At 43.7% G+C, this 27343-nt stretch overlaps 1 protein-coding gene and 1 long non-coding RNA gene across 2 annotated transcripts; both read right to left on the bottom strand.

The window, feature by feature from the left end:
• Positions 1-929: 929 nt before the first annotated feature.
• LOC138360789 (uncharacterized) lies at positions 930-2235 on the bottom strand. Its single transcript, XR_011226655.1, has 3 exons — positions 2113-2235; positions 1734-1822; positions 930-1026 (listed from the first exon to the last, which is right to left on the bottom strand). It is a non-coding gene; the product is annotated as an uncharacterized lncRNA (long non-coding RNA).
• A 210-nt stretch (positions 2236-2445) lies between these two features.
• On the bottom strand, positions 2446-14633 carry LOC123749511 (uncharacterized). Its single transcript, XM_069320338.1, has 4 exons — positions 14509-14633; positions 14153-14246; positions 3857-3974; positions 2446-2551 (listed from the first exon to the last, which is right to left on the bottom strand). Exons 1-4 carry the CDS (start codon positions 14631-14633, stop codon positions 2502-2504), a joined length of 387 nt encoding a protein of 128 aa, XP_069176439.1. The 3' UTR covers positions 2446-2501.
• Between the last annotated feature and the right edge of the window lie 12710 nt (positions 14634-27343).

Below are 27343 nucleotides of genomic sequence, written 5' to 3'. Positions count from 1 at the left end.
GTTAGTTGCCTCAAATAGCTTCAGTTGATAGCATTTTTTCATATTTAGCAAGAGGGCCGTAAGTCCACTGGTTATATGCTGGAATGATGACTTCTTTATTGAGTATTTACCCTGTTCCTGTAAAACAAACACACATCATTATTTCAGGCATTTTTTTAATGAAATGTTTGTTTTCCTAACAAGTGTTTCATTTAAACTTGAACCAGTAAAAGTGACAATGAAAATATATTACAATTTGTGTCTACAAAATGCTTTTACTAATTTTACTTAGCTTAGACACAAACAACAATGATTAAGCTACCTGTTAAAATAATTACCAAGTAGCTATAATGCAATAACATTTATTTCAGTGGAGTAATTAAGTTAATATTGATACCTGATACTAACTTCAATTATCCAAGAGGGTGGAGCACTTTTGTTTTGTACATCATCTAGTCTTTGTGTTATCTCTTCAAGCTTTTTTCTGTAGAAATCCAAGTAACTTTTCACTTCCAGTTGAATGACATTTTGTTCTTCCATAGTCCTGTTGTACATATGCAGCTTTTCTGCAGCATTTCTCTTTTCTTGAAGAGTAACTTAAAACATTCAAAAATAAAATATAAAGTAAATTATTTAACAAGGAACATGAACAAATCTGTCATTGTAGGATGCATGTATTATGCAACAACAATGCAATCATGTAATCATTTTTATGGTATCTTGTTAATATTATTATCTTAAAAATATAAATTAGGCATGGACTTCTATTTGTCCATTACCATAATGAGTAAGTTTGAATTAACATGTTAGTAGCTAACAATATTTATCCTCATTGACAAGGCCAAAATGCACAGAAAAATAACCAAATATACTTACCATTATCAGTTGGTTGAGGAGTGTCATTATACCATGGAAAGTTGCCCTCTTCAGCAATGTCCACACTAAGTTTTCCTGTATTGTCTTCATTGTAGACCGCTATCAGTTCCCTCAACTTTTTCTTATCTGCTTCAATCTTTGCACGGTATCGTGATCTCATTTTGCTTGAAACTGAAAGAAACACTTTGTTACTAGTAAATATGATTATAGTTGATAAATTTGTTTTGTATATACTTAGTAGTGAATACCTACACAAAAGTAGCAGAACACTACATAAATATTTGCCAAGCACTTTTTTTTAACAAGTTTAGGTATACACAGCAATGTGCTGCTATCCTATTATGTATGAAAGACCACAGTGTAGATCAAAAACCTCACAGGACAGCCAGTCATACATGGAATCTGGAGAGAATATGAAGTGTAAGGCTGATCTATTAGCCTCCACTAACAAAATCGGGGTACAGCACAAGAATATCTTCCAATATTCCTGAGTGTATGAAGTAATAACAAAACTCAAAGTACATCATACCATTTGTTCTGAAGTCATTGATAACAGGGCAATCACAGATATAGTGATAGACAGTATGTCCTAGCTTTTGTTCACATAGTTTACAACTGGAATGATTTCCATTGGCAGATTCATTACCTCAGGCACCTGCCATAGATATTGATATCTCAACTTAATTTTGACAATTACCTATAATTACATAGGACAACACCTAAGTGAGATGGTATCCATACAAATCTACCTGAGAAATAAACGACATTAGATGTGTTTAGATAAAAAAAAGTCATTGTTTTCTTGAAGTATTTTACAAACACTAAAAGATTTCTGTTTGTTTTATCAGTCCCTAACTTATACATAAGCTTTAACATACCTGCTACACTGGATACGTGGGATTTCTTGGTTCTAATTGAGTCACATACTAACTCTATCCCCTTTTGAACATCATTTTGAGAAACTGATCTGTTGAGAATAGAGGATACTGTTTACTATAATGTTTACTAAATTCAAACATGTAAAGACCCTGATTAATTAAACAAAAATTTAACTTAAATTTTTAGGCAATGGTCACAATGGCATTTTATGATGGCTGACAATTACTGTACAAGAACTAAACAATTAAAATAATAAAGAAATGTTTTGGCAATTTTATGATTTATGGTACTGCATTGATTTTACAGCACAATAACCTTGTTAAAATATATAAGAGTATTTCAAAACAGTGTTTCTTACTATATATTTTACAAGCAAACCTTTTATTTAAACTCTGGGCTAAGTTGGTTAACTCTGCAATCCAGATGAGAAGTTGTTTTTCATCAAGAGATAAGTCAGCTAACTCCTTTCTTATCAACTCTGCAGCTTCTTTTGCCTATCAACAGGAGGAAAAACTGCCCTGTTATTATAATAAATGTTGCAATTTGTATTTAATATTTGATATTACAAAAAAAAAAAACAATCCTTACGAGCCTAACTGCTGATGAAGGCTGTTTAATGGCAGTAAATGTTATTTTTATTTTTGAATGTTTTTTTCCTGTGCACTTATATTAGTGATTCATGATCATTGTTGCATATATTCAATGAATAAAGCAAATTACTTGCCTTACAAAATCTTGAAGCTAGAACACGAGCTAAAGAGTCATGTTTACGTTGGTTCCAAAAAAAATGAAGATTCACTAAGTTCTTCTTCACGCTCTGAAAACAAGGGACAAAAAATAACTCCCTTCAATGAATATGTAAAATGAAAATAATTCACTTTTATGCAGGCGATGAGTCACAATAACGTGGCTAAAGTATGTAGACCAGACCACACACTAGAAGGTGAAGGGACGACGACGTTTCGGTCCATCCTGGACCATTCTCAAGTCATTTGTGATGAGGAAGTAGAGACAGGCAATAAATAGGCTAGAGAGAGCTGAGGAGCAAAGTAAGGTGTATTTTAGGGGATAGTAATAATAATAAGAGCTGCAGAGGGCCTATTGGCCCATACGAGGCAGCTCCTATTATAACCACCAAATGAGAAGGAGATAGGAATAAGAAGACGATAGCAAGGGAGCGTAGGAGAAGACAATGAACAGAAGAAAGGGAGAAGAGAGAAAGAAAAGGATTGAGAAAGAAAAGATAGATAAATAGAAGGGGTAGGCTTATGTTAGGTCACGTTTGTTAGAAAGATTAGAGCATTTGAGTATATACTGTCAAAGGGAAGAGTCCACAGCAACAAAGCCAGGACTCAAGTTCATGTTAGGTACATTGTGTATTAGAGCCGATTCAACAAGACGGCGTCTGTGGAGAGTAGAGGCAGGAAAGATTATTTTGGAGGAAGACCAATCTATGGGATGATTAGAATCCCTCACATGGCAGAAGGAAGCATTGTTAGTGTCTGCAGACTTAACACTTCTCTTGTGTTCTTTAAGTCTGTCATTCAGTGTACAGCCAGTTTCGCCAAAGTATTGTACAAGATGAACAGGAAATAGAGTAGACACCAGTAGCAGGAGGAGCATTTTTTTTTTTTGAGGAGTACTGTGAACTAGATTGCTACGAAGTGTGTTAGTTTGTTGGTGTGTTAGTTAGTTCTTATTCCTATCTCCTTCTCATTCAGTGGTTATAATAGCAGCTGCCTCGTATGGGCCAATAGGCCATCTGCAGCTCTTATTATTATTACTATCCCCTAAAATACACCTTACTTTGCTCCTCAACTCTCTCTAGCCTATTTATTGCCTGCCTCTACTTCCTCATCACAATCGACTTTAGAATGGTCCAGGACGGACTGAAACGTCGTCATCCCTTCACCTTCTAGTGTGTGGTCTGGTCAACATTTACTTTTATACTATCTATAATTTACTTGCTATATTAATCAAATCCAATTCATATACACAAAGTTGTAGGGTGACACCAGGTGTTGCTAGTTACTGAAGTCATCTTCATTACACATAATAAATATCACTAACAAGTTTTAATATATTATACCTTCCTCATTGTAACAATGCACTATAAACTAACCGGCTTTCAACATGTTTTTGGTGGTACTGTTGTACCGCGACATATAGCTGAAAATTTGCTCGGTTTCTTCACCTGTGGTCAAACCACTTCCGTGCTGCCAGCGTCCTCCATACAAGACCTATAATTAAGATGTAACACACTGTAAAATAATTACAAGGAAAGAATATTAGTCGATTGCTCAAAAATTTAATTATGACTAAATACTTTATTCTGATTAATAGCTTTTTAACCCTAAAATAACGTTACATTTATACCCGTTATTTTGACAAATGATAATTATTTACCTGGCAATACCATGCATGTGCTTTTGCATGCAAAACACCTAGGAACGGCTTTGTCTCCAGTAGGGTGAATTTTATCGTTTTTTCTTGAATTTTCAGGGCCCATGGCCAGTACTTGCATATGATGTCCTGGCAGATGTACTTGGCACTTTTGAAGTAATTTATATGGAGATAGTGTGCATAGCCAAAAACCTCACCACGAGTCATATTGCACATTTTGAGAATTACACCATGCCGGCATGATGCAAGGCTTATGCCAGTTTAGTCCAGGGATTTGTGTGTATACGGTTCGTTTCGCGCCACTTTCCACAACGAGACACCACAATTTTGGCTGTTCTGAAAATCAAATATAAATGATATATATTATATATATTATATATATATATCATATATATTATATATTTATATAATATATCATATGTATATATATATATTGTGACAATAATCTCCTTCAAGAGATTGAGCCTGCTCTTCCCTCTACAAATACGTCGCAACAAATTATATAAAACTACTATGGAAGAAATGTCCAACAACGACAACAACACCAGCAAGGTTTGCCAGAGAGCAAAACGTATGCAGCCAGAGACACCTGTTCAGACTCAAACCGCCAAACTACCTGTTGATCGCTGCCGGCTCCTCGCTGATTGGTCGCCGGTCTGGCTGCAACTGCACTCGCCCCCCATACTACTTGATGTCTGGGGTCGCCACGACCTCAGACCTCAGAATATTCAGTGCTTCCACGGTTACCACTCCTCCCGGCTAGACGTTAGCGTGTACTGAGAGAGGTGGTAGCTTAAAGCCAATATTCCAGCACCTTACATATATTTTTGTATTGCACTTCTTGTTATTTTGTCTTAACGTAACTTTTCATTGTGTCATTTAATTATTCTTATTATTTTGATTGATTGATTTTATTATAAGAATTTGTTTGTCCATTTTTTCATGTTTTGATTTATTTAACGTAATTAAAATTTCATTGTTAAAGTTTACTTGTGTTTTGTGTGTCTTCTCCTTACCTTACCACAGACGAAGTTCCAGTTTTTCTATTTTTTTTTATAACTATGTGACGAGGCCATACCCCTAGCCTTAAACAGCCGAACACCAACGCGTTACCGTCACAAGTTATATGGGGGCCTGTCCTAGGAGCTTCACTCGGGTACTGGTGCCAAGTGGTAATTTATGGTAAGCGTATTTACCTTTGTTAACGTAGCTTTACTATTTTTCATATTCAATTTCATTTTTTATAAGGTGCGGTGTATTGTGCATTACGAGAGTAACATATAGTGAAGGTGAGACAACTTTGGATTACGTGGTGACTGTAGGCCTCAGTCATACTCTTAATTGGTCATCTCTCCCTCCGTGTTATTACTCGTGTTTACCATCTTTGTCCCTTGAATATTTCTCATTTTGACAGATCATCATATTGGTACCCTGGTACTGTGGTCTGCCCCGGGTCAAGAGTACCCAATCTTCTGCAATCTGACTGTAGGAGGACAAAGAGGGCCATAGTTCCTCTAGCTCGAACTTTAGTTGCTGAATTGGGACCTCAGCAGCAGTTCTCGTCACCAGTTGACACCTCGCACCCCTACACGTCAGTCAGAGATGATGATACATACAACGGTAGGGAATTAGCTTACTTTTCAGAGCACAAAAGTTCGCTAATTCTGTAAGTATCATATTAAATTCAGTATGAAAAACTTGCTTTATGTCCTATAGAGACTTGGCAAGGTATGCCTACATCCTTGGACTACCAATTTTACTTTTGAAGCAATTTACTGTTTCATTTGTTTTCGAAACTCTGTTTCATTTGTTAGTAGGATTTTCTTGCCCTTATCCTCTTACATGAGTACCGGGTACAAGATTTCCTGCGCCTTTGATTTAATTTAATCATTTAACATCTTTTACTTAACTTTAATTGTTAAAGATCTCACAGGATAGGTACCAGTTGCCACGTTGTCCTGTTTCTGACATTCACTATTGAATATTCGTGTACCTTTATTTGCTAATTTCACCATGTTTCGTCTCCAAGCTTTCCGTACAAATCCAGCAGGTGAAATAGGGACTTTAAGTCGTGCCAAGAAGACTGAATTACAAACTCTTGCACATGAGTATCAACTAGAAGTTCCCTACCAAGCCAACAAAAATGACCTACACAACCTGTTGCTGGATTACTATTTAGAGCAAGGTAAGATAGACTCTGAAACTCATGAAACTTACTATATTGCAGATAAACCTGACTTGGCAACGCTGAAACTCAAACTAGAGCTGGCCAAGATTGAACGCGAACAGCAAAGGGAAGCCCTCGAACAACAAGAACGAGCAGCTGCCATACGAAGAGACGAACAAGAACGTGAAATCGCCCTCAAGGAACGTGAGTTTGCATTACTCCGTGAACGGGAACGAGAACAGCTTTAAACCAAACAACGCGAGTTGGAGATGCAACGCGAACATGACAAGCAACAAGCGACTCTGGCTCTAGAGTGTCGTCAACGTGAAATCGCCTTGGAAACTTCACACTTCACTCAACGCCAGCAAGCTACTGCCAATCTTCCCGTCAGTTTTAATATATCACATGCAAGTAAGTTAATGCCATCCTTTGTAGAAGCAGAAGTTGATGTGTTTTTCACTACCTTTGAAACTCTTGCTAATCAACTCAGTTGGCCTGTCGACCAATGGGCCACACTTCTCAGAGTCCATCTTACAGGTAGAGCTGCAGTCACACTCAGTACTCTGGCGTCTGAGAATGACTACCACACTCTGAAACAAGCAGTGTTGGACGCCTACCTACTTTCCACCGAAAGTTATAGAAGGAAATTCCGTGACCACCTGAAGGCAAGTACCACTACCTTCCTTGAGTTTGCTAACACGAAACGGAGGTATTTCATGAAATGGCTGGAAGCAGCACATGTCTCTACTTTTACAGAACTCGTCAACCTGATGCTTGTTGAAGAATTCTTGAGACGTGTGCCGCCTCCTGTCCGCCTCTACTTAGCAGATAAAGAAGAAACCGACTACCTGAAGTGTGCTAAGTCGGCTGACACTTACAGCCTCATCCACCGGCTGACACCCGAACCATCCTCCAGTAAGAAGTCGTGGTACAGTTACGAGAAGGTGAGCCCCGATCAAGCTGGTTCACAACTGTACTGCAAGTATTGTAGACTCTATGGACACACCATAGACAAGTGTGGTAAGTCTCAATACAAGGGAATCACTGACCAACAAAGACCCAAACCCACTCCTCCTAAGTCCGGTAAGCCTGTGATGAATGTTGGTGTTGAGGTTAATGATCTTTCTCTTTTCAGTAACCACCTGTATACTGGAACTGTCTCTGCCAACGGTTCAAATCCGGAGGGACGTTTCAAATTGAGGATCTTGAGGGACACAGCGGCTCTACAATCGATCATCTTGAAGTCGGCTGTGCCCAACATCACCTACACCGGAGAAACTGTCTTCATCACTGACCTCACTGCTACCACTCCATACCCTCTCGCCAGAGTCCACCTGGATTGTCCCTACGTGAACGGGGAAGTCCAAGTCGCCGTCAGGGAAAAGCCTTTTCCCATGCCTGGAGTGCAACTTCTCCTAGGCAACGACATGGCAGAAGACCTGCAACCGACCAACCTGATCGTCATGGACAAACCCCAGGTGTGTAACTCTGTGCCAAGTAACCCTATTCTAGAGTATGTTCCAGCAGAGGTTCAAGAGAGTGATGAAGTTTCTCCTCCGGTTCTCGTGACCACCCGTGCACAAGCCGCACGTCCACAGCCAGCTGACTCTACTGCTACCGCTGTCCCTCAAGACCCTCAGAAACTCCCCCGCATCTGACCAAGTTGGAGTTCCGTAAGTTGCAGAGGGAAGATCTTACTTTAGCACCATTGTTTTTCCAGGCTGAGACTCAACCCGACAGTATTCCTGGGTTCTTCCTAGAGAACGACTTGCTCTACCGCAGATATAGACCCAGTAAACTGAAGGAGGAGGACGATTGGGCCAACATCGAACAACTTGTGATTCCTACCAGCCTGCGGCCCACTATTCTACACCTGGCCCACGGAGCATTCTCCCACTACGGCTTCAACAAGACTTACCATGGGATTCGTCAAGACTACTACTGGCCAGGTATGGTAAATAACGTCAAACAGTACGTAAAACAGTGTCATACATGTCAGATGGCAGGCAAACCGAACATCTCCATTCCCAGAGCGCCACTGATTCCCATACAGGTGCCTGCGGAACCTTTCCACAGACTCATAATAGACTGTGTTGGTCCTTTACCTCGGACCAGTTCAGGTAACGCCTACATCCTAACCATCCTGTGTCCTACCACCAGATTTCCCATAGCAGTTCCAGTGAAGAACATCACGGCTGCTACGGTTATAAAACATCTATTGAAGATCTTCACTCAATACGGATTTCCCAGGGAGATTCAAAGTGACTGTGGTACCAACTTCACCAGTGATCTCTTCAAAAGGACACTGGAGGAGTTCAACATCAAACAGGTATTGTCCAGCCCTATCATCCTGCTTCACAGGGTTCTCTTGAACGTAGTCATCAGACCATCAAAGCACTCTTGAAAAAGTTTTGAAGTGAAACCTCGAAGGATTGGGATAAGCAGATTGACCTTATAATGTGTATTTTCAGAAGTCTCCCCAATGAGTCCCTAGGAGTATCTCCTTATGAGATGCTCTACGGCCGTAAGTGCCGTACTCCCCTTAAGGCTTTCAAAGACTCTCTCAGAGATGCCACCTTCAGTGAGCATCAGAATGTGCCCCAGTTTCTTCAAAACCTTCAACACATTCTAGAGAGAGTCCAACGCTTTGCCCATGATAATCTATTGAAAGCCCAGGTGAGAATGAAGACTCATTACGACCAGACCAGCAAAGTAAGAAAATTCAAGCCGGGAGACTTCGTCCTTGCCTATTTCCCTATCCCAGGTTCACCTTTACAAAACAGATTTTCAGGACCCTACCGCGTCAAAGAGTGCAGGAATAATAACAACTACGTAATAGAGACTCCAGATAGGCGGCGGAAGACCCAGCTGTGCCACGTCAACCTCCTGAAGCAATATAATGGTACTCCTCCCACTGTCCTGACTAACTATTCTACCTTCACAGAACCCTACATCCACAGTGAGACCTTCCCAGCTTCTCCTCCCGAAAGCACTGACAAGGAGTCAGCGCTTTCTAATTCCGAAATCCTTAATGATCTTCCCAAATACTTTCAGGATAATCATAGTGCACCTCTTGTCAAGATCTTCAGAGGACATCAAGAGTTGTTCCGAGATGATCCCCAAGAGTGTAATGTTACCCAGCACGACATCCAACTGCTCCCCGACACCCGGCCGATTCGTCAACCCTTCTACCGAATCAGCCCGAGCAAGAAGGAAGTCATGCGTGTTGAGGTGCAGTACCTCTTGGACCATGGACTGGCTACGCCTTGTGAGTCCCCCTGGGCCTCACCTTGTATCTTGGTGCCCAAACCCCAAGGTAAGGTGCGGTTATGCACTGACTATCGTAAACTGAACAATGTCACTGTCAAGGATGCTTACCCCTTGCCAAGGATAGATGACATCCTTGATGCCATTGGTAGTGCCCAGTACTTGTCCCAAGTGGACTTGCTTAAGGGGTACTATCAAGTGTGTCTAACGGAGCGCGCTAAAGAGATATCTGCCTTCATCACTCCTTTTGGACTTTTCAGATATGAACGCCTTCCTTTCGGACTATGTAATGCCCCGGCCACCTTTCAAAGAGCTGTCAACCGTGTCATCCAGGGCTTGGATAACACATACGCCTACCTGGACGATATCGTCGTAGCCTCCAACACCTGGAGTGAACATCTGCTCCAGCTGCGACGTCTGTTCTCCAAGCTCCTGACAGCCGGCCTCACCATCAACCTGGGCAAGTCCACTTTCGCGAAAGGTAAAGTGCGTTATCTGGGTCATGTTATTGGGAGTGGCAGCATAGCTCCGTTAGACTCACACACTCAAGCCATCCAACAGTATCCACAGCCTACCACCAGGAAGCAGCTCCTGCGCTTCCTTGGTCTTGCCTCTTACTACCGTAGGTTTGTGAGGAATTTCAGTACAGTCGCCACACCTCTAATTCTATTAACCAGTCCCAAGCAACGGTATAATTGGACCATACAGCAAACCGTTGCTTTCGAACAACTCAAATTCCTCCTCTGTTCTAACCCCATTCTCGCCTCTCCAGATATCACCAAGCCTTTCGTCCTTCATGTCGACGCCAGTGGTACCGGCATTGGTGGTGTCCTGATGCAACAAAGAGGCGAGGAGGTTCTACCTGTCAGCTACAAACTGAAACTACACCAGAGGAACTACAGCACTATTGAAAAGGAGCTACTATCCATCGTCCTGAACCTCCAACACTTCGCTCCGTACCTACAAGGCGCCAGGTCTACCACCATCTTCTCAGACCACAACCCTCTCCGCTTCCTACATCAAGCCCAATTCTCCAACCAGCGTCTTCTACGATGGGCTCTGTATTTACAAGACTTCAACCTGGAGATCCGCTATATCAAGGGTTCTGACAACACCATAGCCGATGCCCTCTCCAGAGTTTATGAAGTAGAAGCGACTCCATCCATTACTCCACCACATAACGACGTACTTCTTCCAGAACCGCAGGCTTCGGGGGAGAGTTGTGACAATAATCTCCTTCAAGAGATTGAGCCTGCTCTTCCCTCTACAAATACGTCGCAACAAATTATATAAAACTACTATGGAAGAAATGTCCAACAACGACAACAACACCAGCAAGGTTTGCCAGAGAGCAAAACGTATGCAGCCAGAGACACCTGTTCAGACTCAAACCGCCAAACTACCTGTTGATCGCTGCCGGCTCCTCGCTGATTGGTCGCTGGTCTGGCTGCAACTGCACTCGCCCCCCCCCATACTACTTGATGTCTGGGGTCGCCACGACCTCAGACCTCAGAATATTCAGTGCTTCCACGGTTACCACTCCTCCCGGCTAGACATTAGCGTGTACTGAGAGAGGTGGTAGCTTAAAGCCAATATTCCAGCACCTTACATATATTTTTGTATTGCACTTCTTGTTATTTTGTCTTAACGTAACTTTTCATTGTGTCATTTAATTATTCTTATTATTTTGATTGATTGATTTTATTATAAGAATTTGTTTGTCCATTTTTTCATGTTTTGATTTATTTAACGTAATTAAAATTTCATTGTTAAAGTTTACATGTGTTTTGTGTGTCTTCTCCTTACCTTACCACAGACGAAGTTCCAGTTTTTCTATTTTTTTTATAACTATGTGACGAGGCCATACCCCTAGCCTTAAACAGCCGAACACCAATGCGTTACCGTCACAATATATATATATATATATATATATATATATATATATATATATATATATATATATATATATATATATATATATATATATATATATATATATACATATATATATATATGAATGAAAACTCACACCCCAGAAGTGACTCGAACCCATACTCCCAGGAGCAACGCAACTGGTAACTACAGGGCGCCTTAATCCACTTGACCATCACGGCCGTCAAAAGGAAGTGATAGCCAAGGCTATTTGAGCCACTTCCCCGACGGCAACTTGGATGGTAATCTTGGGCATAGCATTTCACCAAATCACCTCATTCTTTGGGGCACACGTGAGGAACACAAATGCAAACAAGCCTGAATGGTCCCCAGTACTATATGCGAATGAAAACTCACACCCCAGAAGTGACTCGAACCCATACTCCCAGGAGCAACGCAACTGGTAACTACAGGGCGCCTTAATCCACTTGACCATCACGGCCGTCAAAAGGAAGTGATAGCCAAGGCTATTTCAGCCACTTCCCCGACGGCAACTCGGATGGTAATCTTGGGCATAGCATTCACCAAATCACCTCATTCTTTGGGGCACACGTGAGGAACACAAATGCGCACAAGCCTGAACAATGCTATGCCCAAGATTACCATCCGAGTTGCCATCGGGGAAGTTGCTCAAATAGCCTTGGCTATCACTTCCTTTTGACGGCCGTGATGGTCAAGTGGATTAAGGCGCCCTGTAGTTACCAGTTGCGTTGCTCCTAGGAGTATGGGTTCGAGTCACTTCTGGGGTGTGAGTTTTCATTCGCATATAGTCCTGGGGACCATTCAGGCTTGTTCGCATTTGTGTTCCTCACGTGTGCCCCAAAGAATGAGGCGATTTGGTGAAATGCTATGCCCAAGATTACCATCCGAGTTGCCGTCGGGGAAGTGGCTCAAATAGCCTTGGCTATCACCTCCTTTTGACGGCCGTGATGGTCAAGTGGATTAAGGCGCCCTGTAGTTACCAGTTGCGTTGCTCCTGGGAGTATGGGTTCGAGTCACTTCTGGGGTGTGAGTTTTCATTCGCATATAGTCCTGGGGACCATTCAGGCTTGTTCGCATTTGTGTTCCTCACGTGTGCCCCAAAGAATGAGGTGATTTGGTGAAATGCTATGCCCAAGATTACCATCCGAGTTGCCGTCGGGGAAGTGGCTCAAATAGCCTTGGCTATCACTTCCTTTTGACGGCCGTGATGGTCAAGTGGATTAAGGCGCCCTGTAGTTACCAGTTGCGTTGCTCCTGGGAGTATGGGTTCGAGTCACTTCTGGGGTGTGAGTTTTCATTCACATATAGTCCTGGGGACCATTCAGGCTTGTTCGCATTTGTGTTCCTCACGTGTGCCCCAAAGAATGAGGTGATTTGGTGAAATGCTATGCCCAAGATTACCATCCGAGTTGCCGTCGGGGAAGTGGCTCAAATAGCCTTGGCTATCACTTCCTTTTGACGGCCGTGATGGTCAAGTGGATTAAGGCGCCCTGTAGTTACCAGTTGCGTTGCTCCTGGGAGTATGGGTTCGAGTCACTTCTGGGGTGTGAGTTTTCATTCGCATATAGTCCTGGGGACCATTCAGGCTTGTTCGCATATATATATATATATATATATATATATATATATATATATATATATATATATATATATGTCGTACCTAGTAGCCAGAACGCACTTCTCAGCCTACTATGCAAGGCCCGATTTGCCTAATAAGCCAAGTTTTCATGAATTAATTGTTTTTCGACTACCTAACCTACCTAACCTAACCTAACCTAACTTTTTCGGCTACCTAACCTAACCTAACCTATAAAGATAGGTTAGGTTAGGTTAGGTAGGGTTGGTTAGGTTCGGTCATATATCTACGTTAATTTTAACTCCAATAAAAAAAAATTGACCTCATACATAATGAAATGGGTAGCATTATCATTTCATAAGAAAAAAATAGAAAAAATATATTAATTCAGGAAAACTTGGCTTATTAGGCAAATCGGGCCTTGAATAGTAGGCCAAAAGGTGAGTTCTGGCTACTAGGTACGACATATATATATATATATATATATATATATATTATATAAATACAGTATATGTAAAATATATAATAAATAATGAAAAGAACCTAACCTGATGGGTTATATAAAAGTGATATAGACCAACAGAAATATAGCATCTTACTCAATATGGCTTCAGACCCCAAAAATCACCATTTATATGGTGCATGTAGCTCTTGACAAACGTTGAGTACTCTATGTTTTACTTGTTGACTTGCCTGTGGGTTAAAAAAACCTAACTACTTGTTATAATATATATATTTACTCTGTAAACTGTAAGACATCATGACTGTCTTTTCCCAATGGTGTAGTGGGTTAAGACACTCGCCTGGCGTTTCGCGAGCGCTTTGTCCTGGGTTTGTATCCTGGCCTTGGAAGATTTACTGGGCATCAACCCTTAACTATGGCCCCCCCCCCCCTGTTTACCCAACAGTAAAATGGGTACCTGGTTGTTAATGGATTTGGTGGGGTCATATTCTGGGGAACATAGGATTAACGACTTGCTTGAAACACTATGCGTGCTAGTGGCTGTACAAGAATGTAAAAAGTCTTGTATATATAAATAAAAATATAAAATCTATGTACAGTTTTCAAAGTCTGTACACATAATATTTACCTTTGTTTTTAAGCTCTCTATATGGTTAAGGTGATTAGTCACATCATTGTCAGCAGCAAAGACACTCTCTGAATAATATGATTCCCTCAATCCTCTGAAAGAAACAAAATGACAGTATTTACATAATTTACATTGATTTGTTTTCAATTTTGATGATTGTGTAAATATATATTAACTAATGTTGTAATACATGAATAACGCTATTATGTATTGCATGTAAGAATTTTTCAGATATTGATATATTTACATAACGAATAATGTATTGTGATATATAAGTTGCCCTAATAGAAATGTATTAATTGTTGAAAAATAAAAATTTATCTTACAAAAAAAGGAAAATTATTTAAGAATTGTACCTTCCAACTTTTTCATATCGGAATAACTTTTTGTTGCCATCAATATGTATGGCAAATGGGTTAGTATGACAAGCAGGGCACACGGTCTTATTGTAGCTTTGGACATTTGTAAGTTCATACTGCATAAATCTCCACTCCTGGAATGTTCTTTTAGCAGCTTCAAAGTTGATGCAACCGTCCTGAAATATATACTGAATATAGAATTTGCATGGATTAGCCCCATATATTGGGGGAGTGGGTAGCACAAGTTATAGTGCAAGATTTTACAACTACGTTCCCAGCCTAATACTGGGAACCTTGTTCCCAGCCTAGTGCTGGGAACCTAGTTCCCAGCACTAGGCCCAGATGTGGCTAAGCCATGCAAGTAGCATGAGTTAGCCATATATATTGGGGGAGTGGGTAGCACAAGTAACAGTGCAAGTTTGAAGAACTATGTAGGAAACTATAAGGATGAAATTAATGCTTTTTAGTTTTACTTTTGAATAATGTTTTGAACAGCTGGACAGCTTTTAATTCAATAAAGAGTTTACCAATTAGGAGCAATAACCAATTACTTTATTTGCATAGAGAGTTTGCACAGATTTAGTTTGACTCGGGGGATATCAGAGAGAGATTGATTTCTGGTGTGGTGATTATGGGATCCTTTATATCTATCAAGGAAGAGTTTCAGATCAGGATGTGCATTTAGGAACAAGGTTTTGTACATGTAAGTGGCACAAGAGAATGTGTGGAGTGGGTTTATATTTTTATGTATTATTATATATACAGTTTAATGTATACAGGTACTTACATTACATATATAAAATTAATAAATAATTACTCTTCCATTATGAGAGCCAAGCGCTTGGAGCGCTATTAACAAGGATTTCATTGATAAACCTGGACTGTTCCTTTTAAGGAAATGCCAGTTGTTCAGGAGTTTGGTGCTGAAGAATGTGTTACTTTTCCTGGCTGATGAGCAGAAGTATCCACCATCATACAACATCTTAGCATCTGCAGGAAGGCTGTATCCACACTCTTGACACTCAAATATGGGCAGATAAAGGTCATACCTGCCTAGAAAGCTTAGTTTTAGTATTTATTCCTAAAATAAAGCAGCTTATTTTGAATCTTTTGTAAAACTCATCTCCATCACTGAATGGATATGTTTGTGTGTCTCAAAGATTGAAGTCCACATGCTTGGGTATGGGTATCGTCACTAGAACTTCAGTGATGCTACTATATTCAGTGATGCAAATACTCATAGACTTATGTGTTCAAACTTAATATTAAATAAAATATACCTGAGAGCATTATGAAAGTACACATGATGTCAGAACTCTTTATGTTAAGGTTACAGTCTTTACAGTTACAGGAAATTTTTGGCACAGGAACTGGCACAACAGGTTCTGAATAAGAAAATAATAATAAACTTAGCAAAGATTGCATATTTAAATAATATTCAGTAAGTCAAATGCCATAAAAATTGAATTGCTTATTGAGTAAAAAATTTATTTATTTTTTTCTTTCAATATTTTGGTACTTATATTGTAAAGGCTTGGTAAAAAGAAAAGTTTTCATATGTAAAGAATTTTTTGGTTTACATACGCCAGTCAGTAAATGTCCCATTAAGGTCAACAGTCACAGTTGGTGGCAATGCTTCATAATATCCACTGGCCCAGGAAAACCTATCATGGAATGGGTTTAAAAAAAGTTTTTTCATATCACAATGGTAGTAGAATAGGCGATGACAATCTTCACATTTGATGCTGGCTTCAATCATATATTTGAAGCATTTTGTGTCTGTCAAATGAAAATATTTGAAAACATATGTTCAAAAATATCGCATCTTTGTCAAAAAAGACTTTTGTTCAGTTTCAGATCATGCAGAATTAGGAAAAAAATATGGTCTATAAGTATACATAAACATTTTTCATTAGTGATAAAATGCTTCAGGTATATTTAAAACGAAGTATCCACTCTCTATTCAAAAAATATAACTAAAAAAAATGCAAATATAATAAGTTGTAATGTAAACTGATATGCTGATGTAAATAGACAATATGCTTATAAGTATTGTGTATGTACCTTCAACTGGAACAGCGTGCCTACACACATCCCACTCAAATAGAACTGACCGACTTTCTTCCCAAGAAATTTCAGCCTTCATTCTTCTTTGCTGCCATTGAGAAATCTTCACTTGCGATTCTTGGATTTTTTTTTATTTCTGCAGCAAGTTCGGCAGCGGCTGAAATAATTATACTTTAATTATAATCTTACACTGATTTTTAGACTATCTTCTTTAGCTATTTTAAATTTTACTCAAACTATAAGTCAATATTTTGACCAAAAAATATTTTTATATATAAATTTAAATAATTTTATATATATATACAGTATTTATAATTTATAATAATATTTTTACAAATGTGTTTATAATATTACCCCTTTATCCATTTATCTACAACCATATTTATTCATCTATCTAAACACCCTTGACAGGACATTTGCATCAGGAATGACTATGAAAATGGCCTAAGGGTCTTTATAAGGCATTTAACTGAAGCCTACTATGATCCACCCTACATACATCAAGGACTCAAGTCCTTTCCCCTGCAATTTCAGAGAGGATAGCCATATATGATATTATATATATATATATATATATACATATATATATATATATTATATATATATATATTTATATATATATATATTATATATATATATATATATATATATATATATATATATATATATATATATATATATATATATATATATATATTTATATATGTCGTACCTAGCCTTCTTTGCCTACTATGTAAGGCCCGATTTGCCTAATAAGCCAAGTTTTCATGAAATAATTGTTTTTCGACTACCTAACCTACCTAACCTAACCTAACCTAACTTTTTCGGCTACCTAACCTAACCTAACCTATAAAGTAAGTAAGTAATTATCAAAAGAAGGCACCAAACCGGGAAGGCTATGTAGCACCATCAAATACGCAAAATAATCAGAGGGCGCTAAATATCACCAAGGATGCCAATACGAGAACAAAAACGCATAAGGCGAACGATATCAAAAGTATCCGAGTCACCAAGAATTCTATCGAGGGACAGGTGACCGCGAGGGGCGGTCGGAAAGCAAGACACACGCTTGTCCTGGAAGTCAGGACATTCAAGAAGGACATGCACGACCGTAAGAGGGACAATGCAACTAGGACAATAAGGAGCAGGGCGGCGCTCCATCAAGTGACCATGGGTTAAGCGAGTATGGCCAATACGCAACCTCGCCAGAGCCGTTTCCCACCGCCGGTTACGGTGGAAGGAGGACGGCCACGAGGAAACACAACATTTAAGAGTACGTAGCTTGTTACCAGTAACAGACAACCAAGAAGCCTGCCAACGGGTAAGGACTGAGGAATGGATAACCGGGTAAAAGTCGGAATACGGAATGCCTTTACGAGAGATGGGACAAGAGCGGACAGCTTCCTTAGCGGCAGCATCCGCACGCTCATTTAAAGACACGCCAATATGGGCGGGAACCCAACAAAACTCAACCGACTTAAATTTACTGTGAACGAGAAACAGCCAATGCTGGATCTCGACAACTACTGGATGAACTGGATTAAAGCACCCGAGAGCCATGAGGGCACTACGAGAGTCAACAACAACCACAAAGGAAGACTGACAACGAGAAAGCAGGAGACGAAGAGCATAGAGAATAGCATAAAGTTCCGCTGTAAAGATGCTAGTCTCCGGAGGCAAGCGACACATATAAGTGCGATCAGGAAAAACAACAGAGTAGCCAACACCGTCCGCTGACTTAGACCCATCGGTGAAGACAGAAACTGAGCGGGAGTGAGAAGAAAAGTGCTCGAGGAAAAGGCGTTTTAGAACCGTAGGAGGGGTAAAAGCTTTAGTGATACGAATCAAGGATGTACAAAACCGCGGAAGAGGGACCCTCCACGGGGGCAAAGAAGGAACAACACGAGGAGAAACATCAGAAATACGAACGGAAAGAGAATCCTGTAGGCGAGATAACCGGACAGAAAGAGGGAGGTGGTGAAGAGGAACAGGAACCGCAGGAGGGGTAAAAGTTAAAGCACGACAGAGGCGAGAGGAAGGATGTTGCAAGGACCGCGCAAGATAGCGAAGACAGTAGCGATCACGGCGGTCCTGGAGAGACAGGAAGCCAGTGTCAACATACAAGCTAAGGACGGGAGTCGAACGAAAGGCACCAGAACTGAGGCGCAACCCAGTATGGTGCAAAGCATCAAGACGGCGAAGAGTAGAAGGAGAAGCAGACGAGTAAGCAGGGCAACCATAATCGAGCTTAGACAGGACGAGAGAGGAATGTAAAGCAAGGAGAGTGCGCCTATCTGCCCCCCAAGAAGTATGGGACAAGACCCGAAGGAGGGTAAGGGCCTTAGAGCACTCAACACGGAGGTAAGAGATATGGGGAGACCAAGACAAACGAGTGTCAAGGAATAACCCCAAAAGCTTCGCGGAATCTTTGTATTCAAGGGGATGACCATAAAGTGACAAAGAGGGACGAAGAACAACCCGTTTCCGCGTAAAAGTCATGGCACAAGTCTTAGAAGTAGAGAACTTGAACCCATGACCTGTGGCCCAAGACGACACGGCATCAATTGCAAGTTGAAGCCGGCGTTGAAGGAGAGGCGAATCATCACCCTGACAACAAAGGGTAAGATCATCGACATAGAGAGCGGAGTAGACACCAGAAGGAAGAGAGGAAAGAAGACCATTGAGGGCAACCAGAAAAAGAGTAGTGCTCAGAACACTACCCTGGGGCACACCTTCGTATTGCTGAAAAGAGGGAGAGAGAGCGGTACCAAGGCGCACCCGAAAGGAACGACGAGAGAGGAAGCTGCGGAGAAAGAGAGGGAGATGACCACGAAGGCCAAAAGAATGAAGTTGAGATAGGATATGATAACGCCAAGTGGTGTCGTAAGCCTTTTCTAGGTCAAAAAGGACGGCAACAACGGAGGTCTTCGCAGCAAAAGCAGTACGAATATAGACCTCCAAGTTCACCAGGACATCTGTCGTGCTGCGGCACTTGCGGAAACCAAATTGAGAAGGGGAGAGGAGGTGATGGTGTTCCAGGAACCACATCAGACGAACGTTAACCATACGTTCAAAGAGTTTGCAGACACAACTTGTGAGAGCAATAGGGCGAAAGTCCTTAGGGGAAGTACCCAGAGACCCCGGTTTGCGAACAGGGAGGACAACGGCATCGAGCCAGTCCTCAGGGACTGACGACGACTCCCAGATCCGATTATACAGACTCAGTAAATACTGAGACGTGCTCGGAGGGAGATGGCGAAGCATCTCATAATGAATACCATCGGAGCCCGCCGCCGTAGAACCGCAGAGGGCCAGGGCAGAACGAAGTTCAGAGAGAGAGAAGGGATCATTATAGGGAAGCTGAAGATGAGTGCAGAAATCTAAAGGACGAGACTCAAGGACAGGTTTACGAAGAAGAAAAGATTGGGGAAGATGAAGACCAGAGCTAACAGAAGAAAAGTGGGAACCCAGTTCTGAAGCGACCTGCAACGGGTCCGCCACAAGAGTATCATGGAGGTGAAGGACCGGTGAAACATCGGGAACGAACTTACCCGCTATCTTGCGGATACGCTTCCAGATCTGGGCCAGAGGGGTTTCGGACGTAATTGTCGAGACATAAGATGCCCAACATTCACGTTTAGCCGTACGGATGGCCCTACGGGCCACCGCACTCGCTTTCCGAAAGAAAAGAAAAGAATCGGTCGTCTGCCTACGGCGGTGCTTCTTCCAGGCTGCACGCTTACAGCGGACAGCCCGAGCACAGTCCGCATTCCACCAGGGAACGCACTTCCGTGGACCCCGAGAGGAAGAGCGAGGAATAGAGCGGAGGGCACCGTCGAAGACAGTGTCATGAAAAAGGAGGAGAGCGCGAGAGAGGGGCAGAAGGGAGAGGTCAGAGAGAGTAGCACTGAGGGAAAATAGGGTCCAGTCCGCCTTAACAAACTGCCACCTAGGGAAAGAGAGGGAAGGGCGAAAAGAGAAAAAGGAAACAAGGATGGGGAAATGATCACTTCCATGGAGGTCATCAAGAACCTGCCACGTGAAATCTAAGTAAACAGAAGAAGAGCAGAGAGAAAGATCAAGACAAGAAAGGGTGCGAGTTCGAGAGTCCAAATGAGTGGGCTCACCAGAATTCAGAAGAGACAGGGAAGAAGAGAGGAGAAACGGCTCAAGGAGGCGACCCCGGGTATTCGTCAGAACGTCACCCCAAAGAGAATGACGACAATTGAAGTCACCCAGCAGGAGCACAGGCTCCGGCAAGGAGTCTAGGAGGTGTTTCAAATCAGGAAGAGAGAGCGGGACACTCGGGGGGAGATAAATGGAACAAACTGTGTACCATTTCCCCACAAAGATACGAGCAGCAGAACAATGGAGAGGCGAAGGAAAAAGTAAAGGAACAAAGGGAACATCAGCCCGAATCAAGAGAGCAGAAGAATTAGAAGCCCCAGCAATGGCTGGGGGGGGGGGAGAGAAAGGAATAGCCACGAAAACGACCAGGACGAGCACCAAGCATTGGCTCCTGGAGACAGACACAAAGGGGCGAAAACCGCGAAACCAGAAGTTGGAGTTCGAGGAAATTGGCGTAATAACCTCGAACGTTCCATTGAAGAATGGACAACGACGAGAAGAGAAAGGACAAAAACAGAGAACAAGGAAGAAACAAAGGCGAAAGACCAACAGAGCACGTTAAAGAATATCAGGGTCGGGATCAGGGTCAGCAAAGTCAGGGTTAGGGGGCATGGGTAAACTGAGCAAAGACGGAGGGAAGGAAACGGGAGAACAGATCAGAGGTGGGCGGGCAGGGTCCGGAGGAGGAGGAGGAGGAGGAGACAACGGAGAGGATCCGTCAAGGACAGCAGCAGGAGGAGGGGGAGTAGAAAGAGGGGAGCGCACCCCAGCAAGAGCAGCAACCGAAAAGGAAGCAGGGACCAAAGAAACCTCCATAGCAGGAACAGGGGGCGCAAGCACTGAAACGGGAGGGGAAGGAGCAACAGAGCCAGAAGGAGGAGCTGAGGAAGAAAGCGAAGCCTTCTTACCCGCCGGGGAAGAGGAAGGAGAGGAGCCAGGCTTACGCTTCTGACTTAAAGAGACCGGTGTCCCAGCAACTACGTACCGGGCAACGGATTCCAGTGTCTCAACCGGAGAAGCCGAACGAGAGCACACACGACGGCCGGTAGGAGAGCGATGGACATCTGCCCGCACCAACAGGCGGTGGGGAGAGCTGATAGATGGAGGAAGAAGATGGGAAGGAGGACCGGAGGGGGACGAGGAAGAAGACACAGAAGACACGACAGACCGGGTAGAAGGAAGGGGAACCCCAGACAGAGGACCAGGAGGAGGATCCTTCGGGAGAGAACCCGAAGGAACAGAGGAGGGGGCAGTGGGCGCATCAGGGTCCAAGGCCCGGAAACGGTTGTGAGTCTGAGGAAGGCGGGAAGGACGAGGAGAGGAAGAGCGCAACACGCGAGCATAAGAGATATTAGCATAAGGCGGGAGCCGGCGAACCTGGCGCCTCGCCTCAGGAAAAGATAAACGCTCCCGGTGCTTCAGGTTGAGGACGGCTGCCTCAAGCTTGTAATGGACACACGCACGGGAGAAGGTAGGATGGGCCTCACCGCAGTTGAGGCAACGAGCCTGAGGAGAAGTGCACTCCGACTTAGAGTGACCTTCGCCACCACACAAAGGACAGAGAGAGACAGTCCCGGAGCAGCGGAGGGCACCGTGCCCAAACCTCCAGCACTTGTTGCAGAGCCGAGGAGAAGGAATGTACTCCTGGACAGAGCACCTGGCACCAGCAAGAATGACAGAGGGTGGAAGGGTCCTACCATCAAAGGTAATCTTCACAACCCGGAGGGGTTGACGGCGACTACCACGAGGGGGACGAGTAAACGTTTCCACCTGGAGAATAGAATGGCCCTGGGCAGCGAGGATATGTCGAATATCGTCGTGGCAGTCGCGCAGGTCCCGAACACCGGTTGCAACATGGGGCGGGAGCAAAATAGTGCCAACACTGGCATTCAACTGAGCGTTTTTCGAGACCCGAACGGGGGTCTCGCCAAGGCAGGACAAGGCAGCCAAGCGGGAAGCAGCATCCTGAGAAGGAGCAGCAACGACACGTGTACCGAGACGAGTGGGGTTGAAAGTAATGGAGGCATCCACGGAATCAATGAGATGTCGATGAAGGGAGAAATCGTCAGGAGGCGCAGAATCAAGAGGGAGGAGATCAAAATATTTGGCCCACGAAGCGGGACCAAACAAGGCTTGATAGGTAGCAGAACTGGAAGGAATCGAGCGAGGGCGGCCGTGACGAGGACGGCGGTGAGAACCCCCAGAGAGAGAGGGGTTAAAAGGCGCAGTAGTTACAACTAGAGAAGGTGCCGCGCCAGGGGACGAGGTAGTCACCACTGGGGGCTTGGGGCTCGACCCAACCACAGAGGAGGGAAGAGAGCCAGGGGAAGGAGTCAGAGAGGCCAAAGGAGGAGCAAGGTCGGGGCCCAATGCAGTGGAGGCTACAGAGCCCGGTCTTCCAATACGGACCGACTCGGGGGCTTGGTCGCCCACCCCACAAGCCTGAGAAGGGAAGCCAGAAGCAGCCGAAACAGGGGTTTTCATCGTGACGAAAAGAAAAATTCACTCACGAATGTGCCCCCACACCCACCATGGAGCCACAATTAGAGGCAGGACACCCAACAAGAAGCTATCGCCGATCTTGTCGGGGCCTCCTAGGGGTGCGTCGTGAGTATACGCCCCACAAACGCCACCTTAAGAAACCGACAGTCCGTCGAGATCGGGTTCAGTGACGAAGTGGGGATTGACAATAAAAGGCTCCCCTCGCTCTCGACGTCGGGTACTGCAGTTCTACGGGTGCATGAGTATGCCTCCTCAAGCACCCGGGCGTCAAAATAGAAGAAGTCCATGGAAGAACCAGAACGAGCAAAAGGTCGGCAGGAAACGGCAAGCAGATAGGAGAAGAGGGGGGAGAAAAACGAAACAGAAGGAAAAGGAAAAGGTGCCCAGCAGAATTGGAGAGGACGGCAGCAGGAGCACAAGGCTAGAAAAGGACAGAGGACTGTCCGAAGGAGCATCACACTCCGGCAGCCGCCCACGAAGCCCCCACACGGCGACAACGAGCTGAGCGGGGAGGGGGCTAACCTATAAAGATAGGTTAGGTTAGGTTAGGTAGGGTTGGTTAGGTTCGGTCATATATCTACGTTAATTTTAACTCCAATAAAAAAAATTGACCTCATACATAATGAAATGGGTAGCTTTATTATTTCATAAGAAAAACATTTGAGAAAATATATTATTTCAGGAAAACTTGGCTTATTAGGCAAATCGGGCCTTGCATAGTAGGCCGAGAAGTGCATTCTGGCTACTAGGTACGACATATATATATATATGGAGTTTTTTTTTTTAATAATAACAAATGTGACATACCATCAAAGTTTTCAGGTAACACTTCAACAACAGCAGCACCGGGAGACTGCAATTACAGAATTGCCATTGCCAGGCAATAAATTAAGGTATATATATATGTCGTACCTAGTAGCCAGAACGCACTTCTCAGCCTACTATGCAAGGCCAAATTTGCCTAATAAGCCAAGTTTTCCTGAATTAATATATTTTCTCTATTTTTTTCTTATGAAATGATAAAGCTATCCATTTCATTATGTATGAGGTCAATTTTTTTTTATTGGAGTTAAAATTAACGTAGATATATGACCGAACCTAACCAACCCTACCTAACCTAACCTAACCTATCTTTATAGGTTAGGTTAGGTTAGGTAGCCGAAAAATTTAGGTTAGGTTAAGTAGGTTAGGTAGTCGAAAAACAATTAATTCATGAAAACTTGGCTTATTAGGCAAATCGGGCCTTGCATAGTAGGCCGAGAAGTGCAATCTGGCTACTAGGTACGACATATATAAATATACACATATATATATATATATATATATGCGAACAAGCCTGAATGGTCCCCAGGACTATATGCGAATGAAAACTCACACCCCAGAAGTGACTCGAACCCATACTCCCAGAAGCAACGCAACTGGTAACTACAGGGCGCCTTAATCCGCTTGACCATCACGGCCGTCAAAAGGAAGTGATAGCCGAGGCTATTTGAGCCACTTCCCCGACGGCAACTCGGATGGTAATCTTGGGCATAGCATTTCACCAAATCACCTCATTCTTTGGGGCACACGTGAGGAACACAAATGCGAACAAGCCTGAATGGTCCCCAGGACTATATGCGAATGAAAACTCACACCCCAGAAGTGACTCGAACCCATACTCCCAGAAGCAACGCAACTGGTAACTACAGGGCGCCTTAATCCGCTTGACCATCACGGCCGTCAAAAGGAAGTGATAGCCGAGGCTATTTGAGCCACTTCCCCGACGGCAACTCGGATGGTAATCTTGGGCATAGCATTTCACCAAATCACCTCATTCTTTGGGGCACACGTGAGGAACACAAATGCGAACAAGCCTGAATGGTCCCCAGGACTATATGCGAATGAAAACTCACACCCCAGAAGTGACTCGAACCCATACTCCCAGAAGCAACGCAACTGGTAACTACAGGGCGCCTTTATCCGCTTGACCATCACGGCCGTCAAAAGGAAGTGATAGCCGAGGCTATTTGAGCCACTTCCCCGACGGCAACTCGGATGGTAATCTTGGGCATAGCATTTCACCAAATCACCTCATTCTTTGGGGCACACGTGAGGAACACAAATGCGAACAAGCCTGAATGGTCCCCAGGACTATATGCGAATGAAAACTCACACCCCAGAAGTGACTCGAACCCATACTCCCAGAAGCAACGCAACTGGTAACTACAGGGCGCCTTAATCCGCTTGACCATCACGGCCGTCAAAAGGAAGTGATAGCCGAGGCTATTTGAGCCACTTCCCCGACGGCAACTCGGATGGTAATCTTGGGCATAGCATTTCACCAAATCACCTCATTCTTTGGGGCACACGTGAGGAACACAAATGCGAACAAGCCTGAATGGTCCCCAGGACTATATGCGAATGAAAACTCACACCCCAGAAGTGACTCGAACCCATACTCCCAGAAGCAACGCAACTGGTAACTACAGGGCGCCTTAATCCGCTTGACCATCACGGCCGTCAAAAGGAAGTGATAGCCGAGGCTATTTGAGCCACTTCCCCGACGGCAACTCGGATGGTAATCTTGGGCATAGCATTTCACCAAATCACCTCATTCTTTGGGGCACACGTGAGGAACACAAATGCGAACAAGCCTGAATGGTCCCCAGGACTATATGCGAATGAAAACTCACACCCCAGAAGTGACTCGAACCCATACTCCCAGAAGCAACGCAACTGGTAACTACAGGGCGCCTTAATCCGCTTGACCAACACGGCCGTCAAAAGGAAGTGATAGCCGAGGCTATTTGAGCCACTTCCCCGACGGCAACTCGGATGGTAATCTTGGGCATAGCATTTCACCAAATCACCTCATTCTTTGGGGCACACGTGAGGAACACAAATGCGAACAAGCCTGAATGGTCCCCAGGACTATATGCGAATGAAAACTCACACCCCAGAAGTGACTCGAACCCATACTCCCAGAAGCAACGCAACTGGTAACTACAGGGCGCCTTAATCCGCTTGACCATCACGGCCGTCAAAAGGAAGTGATAGCCGAGGCTATTTGAGCCACTTCCCCGACGGCAACTCGGGGAAGCATTTGTGTTCCTCACGTGTGCCCCAAAGAATGAGGTGATTTGGTGAAATGCTATGCCCAAGATTACCATCCGAGTTGCCGTCGGGGAAGTGGCTCAAATAGCCTCGGCTATCACTTCCTTTTGACGGCCGTGATGGTCAAGCGGATTAAGGCGCCCTGTAGTTACCAGTTGCGTTGCTTCTGGGAGTATGGGTTCGAGTCACTTCTGGGGTGTGAGTTTTCATTCGCATATAGTCCTGGGGACCATTCAGGCTTGTTCGCATTTGTGTTCCTCACGTGTGCCCCAAAGAATGAGGTGATTTGGTGAAATGCTATGCCCAAGATTACCATCCGAGTTGCCGTCGGGGAAGTGGCTCAAATAGCCTCGGCTATCACTTCCTTTTGACGGCCGTGATGGTCAAGCGGATTAAGGCGCCCTGTAGTTACCAGTTGCGTTGCTTCTGGGAGTATGGGTTCGAGTCACTTCTGGGGTGTGAGTTTTCATTCGCATATAGTCCTGGGGACCATTCAGGCTTGTTCGCATTTGTGTTCCTCAAGTGTGCCCCAAAGAATGAGGTGATTTGGTGAAATGCTATGCCCAAGATTACCATCCGAGTTGCCGTCGGGGAAGTGGCTCAAATAGCCTCGGCTATCACTTCCTTTTGACGGCCGTGATGGTCAAGCGGATTAAGGCGCCCTGTAGTTACCAGTTGCGTTGCTTCTGGGAGTATGGGTTCGAGTCACTTCTGGGGTGTGAGTTTTCATTCGCATATAGTCCTGGGGACCATTCAGGCTTGTTCGCATTTGTGTTCCTCACGTGTGCCCCAAAGAATGAGGTGATTTGGTGAAATGCTATGCCCAAGATTACCATCCGAGTTGCCGTCGGGGAAGTGGCTCAAATAGCCTCGGCTATCACTTCCTTTTGACGGCCGTGATGGTCAAGCGGATTAAGGCGCCCTGTAGTTACCAGTTGCGTTGCTTCTGGGAGTATGGGTTCGAGTCACTTCTGGGGTGTGAGTTTTCATTCGCATATAGTCCTGGGGACCATTCAGGCTTGTTCGCATTTGTGTTCCT

The sequence above is a fragment of the Procambarus clarkii genome, unplaced genomic scaffold (assembly GCF_040958095.1).
Source record: "Procambarus clarkii isolate CNS0578487 unplaced genomic scaffold, FALCON_Pclarkii_2.0 HiC_scaffold_117, whole genome shotgun sequence".
In the NCBI taxonomy this organism is placed as follows: domain Eukaryota; kingdom Metazoa; phylum Arthropoda; class Malacostraca; order Decapoda; family Cambaridae; genus Procambarus; species Procambarus clarkii.
This window is presented reverse-complemented; position numbering and strand designations above follow the sequence as displayed.